We start from the raw sequence: 12,205 nt of genomic DNA, 5'->3' as shown, positions 1-12,205 counted from the left end.
CCGGAGTATTCATATGGCTGTACATGGCTAAAACCTATTTAATAACAATAAAATCATCTTTATATCTGTATAGAAATTACGAAAATCCTCTATCATTCATACATTGGAATTTAAAGAATAACGTGTACATTGCCAATCAGCTAATTCAAATTTGCACATAAAACAGAAGAATGCGTTCAATCGTTCACGTTCTAACCAAATTTTCTTGTTCAAAGCGTGTGAAAGAGCACTAAAAGGACTGAAAAAAAAATAGATTACTGTCCGGCAGACAATATTACAACAGTTTTGCTTGTTCCAAAAGGAAGGAAGGGCGGTCGATCGCGAGTCCGAAACAAACGAAACGAGGCTCGACTTTCACCGGGACCCGCATTCTTCCGTCACACAGGCCGGTGCATCGACGTTGACAAGACGCGGCTAGCGATTAATCATCGCGTCGTGCGGGAAAAGAAAGAAAGTTTTAGCCCCGTGTATTCCAGTCACGGTGGATCGCGCCAGTTCGCCGCCGTATCTTTATCACCGACTGATAATGGATCATTATCCAGCTCTCTTTGTTCCGCCGGTTGAACGAACCCGTGGCCGAATACGAATCCGCGGACGCATTCACGGATTATTCAAAAGGCGGTCCTTACTCTCCCTCTCTCTCTTCTCTCTCTCTCTCTTTCGGGCTCGTACGCGTGTGCACGCTCGCGTCAGAGTTATTGCGAGAGGGCTCTGTTGTTGCAAATCCTTGGTCGTGGCATTCTTTCACAGCATTGGCCCGATGCGACGTGGACGAAACGCGCGGACGAGTCATTAATCATCGGTGGCGGAGGATTTAGAAAAAGCATCCGACCGGTGTCCTTCTCGATGACAGAGCCTAGGCACAGCTTGTTCTCTGGCTAATAGTTTGATACGCGTTTATGCCGCACGCGATGAACCGTGATTTTATTATTCGATCGACACAACCACGTTCTTTTTTCCACGTTGCTTTTCAATCGCGCTTTTTTACCGACGTTTTTATAGACGTTACCGACTGTTTATATTGTCCGATATTGTTTGTTGTGTGGGATACCTAACCTTATTGTATTCTTCAAATTTCGTGATAAACTAAGAAATTTGTAATATTTTTAGAAACACCAACGCACGATTAAAAGATGGAAAATTATGGATATCGACAGTGATCGTTTCGTGCATTTAAAAATTCGTAAAAAGTAAGAAGATGCGATTGGGTGTAAAATTATTCAGAGAATGCGACAGAATTAGAGGACACAGTGGATGATATGTCGCGTTCGTTTCGTTGTTTGACAGAGACAATGTGGTACAAGGACATGAAGGGAAAGTTCGTATTCATTGAATAGCATTTAACAGCATTGTTAGATTAGGGATTAGAGAGCGCGGAATTTGACTTGTTCAAGGTTATTTCTTTAAGATACATCAGGTAGAGAATTCTTTTGTTGTTATTCATTCGCTTTAATGTTAGAGATCGGATAAGAATATTTTTTGAAATAACATTGAACAATAGATGCCAACATATATTCAACGATTTTATGACATATAGGCTGATTTGCAAGTAGATTGATACACCAGAAATAACAACTAATCACTATGCTTGTAACAGATTCTGAATGCGGTGATTATCGGCTTTCGAATCTTCGGCGTCGAATCAACTACTTTCAATTTGCAATCGCTTTCAACGCTACCATCCGATCGGTACAACTCCACCCCCGCATTTAATTTCCAAATCTCCCGTGCATCGTCACCATCAGTAATCTCCGCCCCCGTCTTCTGGCTGTTGCTTCTTCTTTATGTTTATCATATTTATTATTCATAGTTATTTATTTTACTTCACATTTATTATTTTATTTTTATCTTTATTATTTTTATTATTATTATTTTATTATTATTTTTGTTATCTTATTTTTTCTTCACATTTATTCTCCACACATTTCTTTTATTCTGATTAATTGGGAATTGGAATTTTTATGAAATTTATCTAGCAACCATTGGAAGAATATTTCTCTTCTTTAGCTAATCGCCGCCTCCGCCTTTTGGCTGTTGTTTCTTCTTACTTCCAAGTCCATCTCGAGTATTTATGTTTATCATATTTATTATTCATATTTATTTATTTATTTTTTCTTCACATTTATTCTGCATATATTTCCTTTATTTTGATTAATTGGGAAGGAGACAAATGATCTATTTTCTAGTTGAATATTTGAATTTTTGTAAAATTTATGTAGCAACCATTAGAGGAATATTTCTTTTAATAATTTTGAAGCATCACTGAATGACTGAAAAATACATCCACTGTCTACTTGATTTGAACGTTTGCCACTTTGAATATAACTTAAAATTTGATTAAAATATAATTATCAATTTAGACTCGCTAATATTTAAAAACTGTCAAAGCAATTTACCTACTTCCCTAAACCCTTTTTCCAAAAATTTCTCCAGTTTCTCAATTCTAATTAAAAATTCTGACCAAAAACGTACTCCAAAAACCTCTTCATTTGAATCTATTTTATTTACATTTTACCCAAACTTATTAAACTCTTACCAATTCTGCTGCCCTCAAACTATTGCCATTTTGTATACAGGGTGGTTGGTAACTGATGGTACCAGCGGAAGGGGGAGGGGGTGATTCTACGCGAAAAAAGTCGAAAATATAGAATAAAAATTTTGTTTTTAATTTTTCCATCGAGACAACGATCCACAGTGAGATGCGTTATTATAACGAGACGCGATAAAACGCAGGCGTACCGACCGAATATTCAAAGTGGATTTCCTCGAAAACAAAGCTTCAAACAAAAAATGTTTATTCTATATTTTCGACTTCTTTTTTCGCCTAGAATCACCCCCTTTCCGCTTGTACCGCCAGTTACCAACCACCCTGTATAACTTAAAATTTGCATATAATTAACAATTTAGACTTGCTAATATTTAAAAACTGTCAAATTTCACTAAACCCTTTTTCCAAAAATTTCTCCAGTTTCTCAATCCTAATTAAAAATTCTGACCAAAAACGTACCCTAAAAACCTGTTCATTTGAATCTGTTCCACTTACATTTTACCCAAACGTATTAAACTCTTACCAATTCTGCTGCCCTGAAACTATTGCCATTTTATAATACAAACTAACATACCAATGACCGTGGAGTTAACATGGCACAGTATCGAACTACTCGCGTGAGGATATTTCGAGCGTGCGGATGGCCAAGCGGATTGTCTCCACGCAACGCCATAGGGCGTATCGACGTCAGCGGGACATGGCTGGCAATTAATCACCGCAAAGGATCCACAGCGAGGATCTACGGGAGGAGCACGCTGAGTGTCCCTCGGTGCCCCGTTCGGTGACGTCGGTACGCGTGCCGGCTTTATAGTTCGCGCGTTCGACTGTCGTATAATAATGAGCCAGCCAGAAAAAGGAATTCCGTTTGGCCGTTACAAAACGGCTAGGTGCGCGCTGGATAAACGATATGCGGGTTCTCTCCAGTCGGGCCACTATTTATTAAAAAGTCAGCTCGACGACGTGCTACATCGGGAGGAAAGTGATAACACGCGGCTCGAAAGGTGCGGTCATTAAGCTTCGCTGGACAGGAGGTGCGTCACTGGAAACCTTCCTCTGGAATCTCCAAAAGCAAGCTGATTTCCCCGCCAACGAGTTTCCACGCGAACAGCATTTATTTTCTGCGAGAATTCTGCCCGATGAAAGTCACAGGTTTTGCGAGGTGGTCGGCTTCAATTTTCAATTAATCTTTCAATTTTTATTTAGGCTTAGAAAAGATCGTAGAAAATTTTTAGACGATGAACATCGACCTGGAATTTTTTACGATCGTTTCACGTAAATTAAGATCTTCTTAGGACACCACATTTCACGCGCTTTCCCACCGCTTGGAAAGCCTGCTTTTCGCGCACGTCACCATGCAATAGTCTAGCTACATCGCCGTCCCTGAGAGAGCCGAGCTCTCCCTTGCACAGTGCTATTAATAGCCCGCTCATTATCGCTGTAAATGAGCCGATTCTTTAATATCCGCATTCACATGGATCTACGATGATCGCGAGGGAATGGGGTTCCAGTTTCGATCCGCTTAGCACCTGCTCGATTCGCTGATCCAAAACCATCGATATGGCTTTTAATAAAAAGAGAACAGGTAGAAATTGCAGCAGCTTGTAAGTGAATTCTATTATCTTGCATCGGTTCTAGTTCTCCTCGGTCACCTTGTAAATCAACCTTATCAGACAGAAATCTAACGACCAGATGTATATTAAACGACAGGAATCGTGAGCTGCAAATTGCATCGATCAGGCTTCCTGAATCGATAAGATTACGCGATCAACGACACATGATTCACCGATTTCATAATGAGAGTATCGAGCGTTATTGTAATTGGGATATTAAAATGTTAGCAGTAAATCGGCGAGCGTAGCCGCGAGCCGCTGATTGCGTGGCTGGAAAAGCAGAAGTAACAGGTTATTGGTATTTAAAGGCGACCTCGAGATTTCTCCTGATGCTCGTTGCCCGAGCTATTCATTACCGAGTCTTTTGCAACGCACAGAGGATAGGTGTAATAGGCGGAGTATCGTAATAACAGCGTTGCAAAATTATTTATGGCTCGGGCGTGCTGAGCAAATAGGTAAAACAGCTGCCAAGTGACCAGTTCGCGATCCGGTAGCCACGGTCCATGTATTAGCCGCGACTCGTTGAAATAATTAACCAAGTCGTGAAGCGTTACACGCGTTCAGCCCAGCTATTATGCATCGTACGCGTTTCATCCTCTTGCCCCTGTCCCTTCTTTCTGCATCGTTCGTGCGTAACGCTTCGATACATTGGATGATCGCGGATCTTGTCGCCTTCTCCTCGACTTGTGTTATGACACATTCTCAATTCGATAGGTCAATTTGATAGAAACATGCCTAGAAGATTGCCTTTAGCTGATAATTCTATGCAACCTGTTTAAGCTAAGTCGATCGAAAGTGGTGTCAGTTGATTGCCGCTCATGGTCGTTCCACCCAATGATCACTGATCGTAGGCAACATAATCGAAGCTCAGCCTTGAAAATAGCCTGGAGAACCCTTCTTTATTTAGGAAGACCCTTTTTTATTTAGGAAGATCCTCAAATTTCCACAAAATCACTAGCTACATATAAGGATCATGTAATAACAGATTGATATATTTGTTTGGCAGGCACGGTGAACGCGAATGGCGAGGTGAAACGACAGAGGACGTCGTACACCAGGTACCAAACGCTGGAGCTGGAGAAGGAGTTCCACTTCAACCGCTACCTGACGAGGCGGCGTCGCATCGAGATCGCGCATGCCCTTTGCCTGACGGAACGTCAAATCAAGATCTGGTTCCAGAATCGGCGGATGAAGTGGAAAAAGGAGCATAAGATGGCGAGCATGAACATTGTTCCGTACCACATGTCGCCGTATGGCCACCCTTACCAGTTCGCGCCCCACCCAGGCCAGTTCGCTCATTTGGCCACATAGGACGAGTTCTCGCCCGCCGAGCTCGGAGCACACGCTGTCCGGTTCCCCGGGATGTACGGCGAGCAGAACTTCTAAAAGGCTTTTTTCCTGTTCTCGGCTCGGTCGCCGTCACCAAAGACTATAGCAAGTCTCGCGTGACCTGGCGGCCCGGGACACTTCACTTCCAGTAGGACACGTGGTGAGACCCGACGAGGTCTGACACAGGCCACCGATGCCTCGACGGATTGTCACTCGTCAAGCAGAATTTCTACTCCTCTCGTTCTTTTTATTCTTTTTATCCCTCTCCCTCTTCTTCCCCTACCCGGCCTTTCCGTCGTCTTCTCTCATCGTCTTTTTGCTGGTATTCGAGTACTACACGCGTTGCGTTCAGACGAGAAAGGGTTTTAGAGTTTTTATCACGAGGAACCTCGACCCGACGTGTTCAAACTTTAAGAAACGAAACTTCCTGAAATTCATCGTGGTTTTACCGTATTTTATGCTACCTTTTCCATACACGATCGATTGGAATTCGACGATCCGTCGGTCTGTGCCTGTGTCCATCCATAAGATACTCCGTCACAATACAACTATTTGAAGTTGAAGGGAAGCCAAAAATTTTCTGCAAAGCACGCCGTGCGCCCGATTAAATGGACTGGACGCGCTCCGAGGGGCTCTCGCCGCGGCTGGATTACAAACGTACCGATGCTGAACGCGGACGAGGAGCCACCTCAGCGGGTGAGATAAAACCGCATCAGTAGTTTTTAAGGCTTAGAAATTAGCGGTCTAAGAAATTAATTAATTGAGCGACTAATTAATTAATTATCTTGTCTGGCTGCGCACTGTTCCGCACCTCTGGATCTATCCAAACCCCCCTCCTCCCCACCCCTTGGCCCCTGTATCCAACCTATGCACATCGTTCCCTATATTCCGAATACGAAGGAGAAACTAAAAAAGAAAAAGAAAGGAAAACAGAGGATGCGCTGATGTACTTACTTAACTTCTCGTTTCTTCTTCCACTTCCTCTCTTCTCTTTCTGTTCTTTCGCTCGTTCTCGAAATCTGTCTCTCTGCGAGGGCGCGTTCGTCGATGGAGATTCGCGGACCACGCAGTCTCCATCGGCGTACCGCGCAGTTTCTATGTGCACGTTAAAGTCTCTACTTCATAGTACGTAAGGTGCCTATTAATACTCGAGTCTATTCTCTGCCGTTTTTCGATAGAGGCTGCTGACAATTTTCGAAGTCCGCTCGGTCGACACGAGATAAGTCGCCAAATCGATGCGACAAAGCGCATGTTAACTTTATAGCGAGTAAGAACAGCCGATAGTTAAGAACAAGCTGTTGTATCGCGCCACCGCGAACCTCGTTTGCTATACCGCAGTTCGTTAAGCCAAATCGATCGGAAAAGTATCACTGCTTTCCTCTACAATTTACAACATTCTAAATGTACACATCTAATACACCAAGTCACTTGTTTCACACGATATTCCATGTTCCTCTTATTTTTCTCTTTTCTGCCGTGTTTTTTTAAATATATGTTTCTTTATTTCCTATGTCTTCATCGAACACAACCAAGTTGTCGAAGGTAACACTCGATGGGTTTTGAATTTTCGATAGAACATTAAGAAGAAATCGGTGAGCAGCCGAAGATAAGCAAGCTCTCTGTAAATACCGCGGTCCGTGTTTTTCTATGGCAGCTAACGATCGTCGTTTCAGAACGAACTACAATATGAACTGTTCTTTTTTACGACGATAACTTTAGGCGTAGTACGCGTGCGATTCAACCAGAGCAACACAATTTCGATACGGAACCGTACGAAGTCGAGTCTCGTTGCACTCGCAGAATTCTCGCGTCGCGTCGTTCTTTATAATAGTTGCAAATGTTCGGTGCATTATACATACGATACAATATTGTTGGAAATTGTACAAGAATTAAAGAATGTACAACTTTTCGTCTAGAGGTAACAGAGATTTCCAAATCAGCTGTTCACACGTACATATGCGAGATAAACACGTTCGTGTCCGCGCATGCGTTTGCCGTTTGCCTGCGCGGTCGCAACTGCGCATAGCGACGCGACGCCGCGTGCAATACGAGCGAATGAAGCGGAGTTTGTACAGTAAAACGGACGAACCGACGAAAAACGAGCAATTGTCCTTTAAGGAAGAGAGTGAAAAGAAAGAGGAAGTGGAATAGAAAGATTCCTCTACTTAATCGAACAAAACGGCAGGTGTATAAATGAATTTAGATAATGTGTTCGCGGTCGTGGTGCGCGCACGTTCGCGCGCTCGCGTTAATTGGTTTATCTTGTGATACGAAGACATGGAAAAAAGAAAAGCTATAATTAAACGAGAAAAAAAATAAGATAAACAGCTAGCAGTCGCTCCGTGCTTAGTAAGATGTCGTGAACTGCGTAACTTTATGCGAAGCAAATTCGGAAGAATACAGGGATCTAAAAAAGTATATATTATCGATATTTAGAGAGAGAGAGAGAGAGAGAGAGAGAGAGAGAGAGAGAGCAAGAGAGTGAGTGAGAGAGAGAGCGAGAGCGAGAGAGAAAAAGATTAAAAATGTAAGGTGAAAACGAACAAGGCGGAAAGAGAGATGTAAGTGTAGGCTATAATGTTGAATTGTACATAGCTATTGAATATATGGCAACACAATATTGAACGACGTTATTATCGTACGAGGCGTTAACGAACGAGCCGATTCCTTCAGTTCTTTTGCAGTCGATAAGCGACAAAAAATGATGTATCCGTGCTTCGTGGAACGTAATTGTTTGTGATATCTGGCACAGATGCAGGATACAAGTTGTTCGAAGAACGAATCGAAGCATATTTCCTATGTTGCAGAATCTTTCGTTATCGCCTGGTACTTTATATAGGAATATTTAAAGAAAAAGATAGTGAGGATTATAATAGTAATTATTATTATTATTATTATTAATATTATTACAATGATTATTGAAATTATTGACATTATTGCTATTATTCTATTGAGAGTGAGCCTGTTGCTAATGACTTGGTCCAGTGTTAATATTGTATTTTATTTGTTTCGTTATTATTATTATTATTATTATTTTTTTTTTTTTTTTTTTTGTTGTTCACGCCGCGTGTCGTACACAACACGTTCCGTACCTATGAATGCAGAGTTCGGTTTTTCGCGCTCTTTAAGGGAAAAGAATCCGTCGTGAATGGGAGACGCGGAACGCGTGTCTTTTCGACGTTCGTCGTTTTACTTTCTTCAAGTCGACCGCGTCGTTCGGTAAACACGCGTCGCCGACTCCGTAGAAATCGAGGATGAAAAGAAACAGTGGTCAACGAAGCGAATAAGAAGAAGAAGAAGAAGAAGAAGCCTATTTACTCGTCAGGTGCGAAGGATGCGTTCTCCACTTTAAATTAAGCTCAAGTATTACGTTCGTGTAGCGTCAACTCAAATGTTACTTCATTCCATGTAATATACGTAATAGTCTAACTAAAAATACCTACTTAATACATCTACGTAACCTAGAGCACCGTACGTGTAAGGTCGCATAATTATATAATTTAAATTGTAATTATTAAATGATATGACGTACAGAAACATACTATCGTTATTCATTACCTGATAATTCCGATACATCAAATTCACGAAACCATTACTAATTATGGCTTCTAAGAGCCATCATAACCTATAATTACAGAAGCAAGAAATCGTTCAAGGTCCAATACATAAATAATTTCGGCCATATTTACTCGTGAACTGTGCACATTTTGGTTAACGAAAAATATTAAAATCGTTTAAGGAAAAAACTACTTTCCCTCCGAGTGCAACAATAATTGTTGCGCATTACGAGATACCAAACGACTTAACTGTCCGATAACGCAATCCTGAATTACTTTTAATCGGTGGAATAACACGACGCAACGCATAAAAATTGTGTTAATTACGGCGAGCTCGTAAAACGATAATTATTATGTTTACAATTACGGGCGATAGGACGAGGCCAGCCGTTGCTGAAATTCCAGGCCGCGATAACATTCGAGTCGAAAGATCGAGCGATGCCCAGCCCAAAGGTTATCGGGCCCAGTGCACGCGTGTACACGCGCATTTTTCTTCGACTATAATAACGTTCGGTATGTGTAGATGGATCGTTCTCTAATTGGCCACACGTTTCACGAGTTTCCATTTCAATCGTACGGAACAACGGTTCCATCTACCGAGAGCTCGTGAATTATCCGCAATTATCGGTAACAAGGCTGGCTGATTATATTTCACGGCATCAGAAAATAATAGTTTGCCCGTTAACATTGAAACGAGCCGAATAATTGCCTTCTTTAATAAGAGATCGTATCGATGACAGTAATCGGGCGTATCCGATCGGTGGTGAAAAATAATTTCGTTTTCGGCTACCTGCCTTGTTCCTTTTATTTGTCCAATATCCACCATTCGTCCAATAAATTGGATAAAAAATATTTTCTACCTACGAGCACCACTTGTGTGCGACAGTGACGTAATTCGAAGGGCAAGGATCGAGAAACTGGTGGAGATCGGCGATCGTGAGCGGTCGAATCCGCTCGAGTAGCGCGATAAGATCGCGTGACAACAGCGGGAGGTCGCGCGTGATAAAGCAGCCTCACACCCTCAAAAACTACCGAAACGGACAGGAGTCGGGTAACAAGGAGACAACAAGAGACAAGAGGACTGAACGCAAGTCACGATCTATGCTTCGAGCAGTGCTTCTCTTTCTATCTCTCTCTCTCTCTTTCTGTTTATCCTACGATTTGACCATGCTACCGACGATGACAGCGCAAGTTTCGATCCACCACCGGCTCCTCAGGCTGCACGTTTCGCCTACTCGACGATCGTGACTTTCCTTGTCCAGATTGTAACGATAGACCGCACGGATCGAAGGATAAAACGAGCATGGCGCCGTCGAATTATCGATCCCTTCCGTTCCGCTGGATCCGTGGCCGGTCTTACGCGGACAGCCATGAATCCATGATAGTCATTAACTAGAGTGTTCGTTGGCAAACGTAGAATTTTCATTTCTACCAACCTCTCATTTTGATGGTTCAATCGAAAGTCGTAAAGGACTTTGGTAATTTGATAGTCGATGATTATCGACATTGAAACTTCGTCTAACGAGTTCGTTACACTCTTCGTCTAGTCGAGGAACATGTAATAGCGGATTTTCACTGTTTCAAGACATGTTCGTGATACTGCTACTCATAAATATGATAATAACAGAGTATGAATTTTGGCATAATAGGGCGATGAAGGAATTCAATGACAGAGGGTTTGTCAAGTAACAGTATAATTCTCCAAGATTTGATAATTACAAAGAACAGTTTTATCATCGTATGTTGGCTTTTGCAAATCAATTTAATCTCATAAAACGATTATAAAGAATAAAATACATCTAATAATAAACAAGTGTCTAGATTCTGTCACAAATAGTCCTCAAATTATTTCTCCTAACCATTAATTATGACAAATAGCATTTTAAAAAATACCGCAATTATAACACCATAAAATGTGTCTCAACATCTTACAGATGTCCTGTTCGTAAACGATGTTCGCCGCCATGTTTGCTAGTAAAAACCTGAAGAAATCCTCGTGTTCGTTAAACGCTAGAAGCAAAGCAGTTTACATGAAACGGTAGAAAATTCGCAAGATTTCGAGGTAGGATTTTCTTGGTGGCTAAGCGAGCCTCGTCTCCGGGAAAACTCGTAGCAGAAAGCGTGAAGCGTTTGGCGCGGAACGCCGTAGGTATATAATACCTCTGGGCTGGCGTCAGTCACTCAGTCAGTCATTGATACCGCGCGGTGATTAATGAAGAGTCAAGGTTCGGGATCACGGTGCCGAGTTCAGAGTAGGGGACACGACGGGAGAGCTCTCGAGAGGGACGAGTATCGATACCGCACGTTCCTTGGGAATAAAGCGGAGACGTGCTCGTCGCGCGTGCAACCACAGGGAATGCCCGGTGTTTGTTTCAGACGAGCGCCAATCGTTAGCCCTTCTATAGCCTCGTGCAATGAACTTGAGTTATTATTCTGTTACAGTCGTTGTTCCATGTTACCGAGTTTGTATCAAGAAATGGACATCTTTCGTGCGATCGTTATATTCGTGGAGCTCGGGTTTCTTTCTATAGTTTTGATAAACCGGAGTATCCATCAGGGCATCTTTTTGATCAACACGTTCAACGTCACACACGTGTCACGCTTTAAGTCGAATTAGGATTTATATTGATGTATGTAACTATAGTAGTCGATTTGAGGTGTTATGATTGGATAGTTGCAGTTGCTAGTGTATAGAAGCCGAGATAGGTTCTGCTGCTGTTGTAAAGATGTCACTGCTGGGGTACTGCTGCTTTTCTTCTCATTTTTGTATCGTGGAATAAAAATCGAACTACGGTCGCCGGGATTTGATCCCGCGTCCCGAACGTTAGTAATCTAAGGCGCTAACCACTGCGCTGTCGTCGCTCGACGCTAGTTGGTGTCGTCCGGTGGTATTTGGTGTCGAGTGCTGCCATAGATTAAAAAAATAATAGAAGCATGTGAAATAATAAAAATATATCTGTGTTATTGTACAAAAATACACAGAACAAAGCACAAGCCGTGAATAAGATTTTATTGCGAACGCGTTAATGGTAAAATCTTGTAATGTTGTCGTAAAATGATTATAACTACGTGACAACTCGTCATAGAAACAGCGGGCCATAAATCGAAGCAGACGAACGAGAGGATTGTGATGCGAAAGGCAGACGTCTATGGCGAAAAAG

The 12,205-nt window shown here is 42.1% G+C and overlaps 1 protein-coding gene across 1 annotated transcript in view; it reads left to right on the top strand.

Annotated features, from left to right (window-relative positions):
* Nucleotides 1-9,126, top strand: part of LOC126875323 (homeotic protein Sex combs reduced) — a 47,377-nt gene extending 38,251 nt beyond the window's left edge. The window contains exon 2 of the mRNA XM_050638193.1: nt 5,165-9,126. Within this exon, the coding sequence (XP_050494150.1) occupies nt 5,165-5,469 (305 nt within the window). The 3' untranslated portion in view covers nt 5,470-9,126. The remainder of the gene's footprint in view (nt 1-5,164) is intronic.
* The last annotated feature ends 3,079 nt before the right edge of the window (nt 9,127-12,205 follow it).

This window comes from Bombus huntii, chromosome 18, assembly GCF_024542735.1.
Source record: "Bombus huntii isolate Logan2020A chromosome 18, iyBomHunt1.1, whole genome shotgun sequence".
NCBI lineage: Eukaryota > Metazoa > Arthropoda > Insecta > Hymenoptera > Apidae > Bombus > Bombus huntii.
Note: the sequence above shows the minus strand (reverse complement) of the source record. Positions and strands in the feature narration are given on the sequence as shown.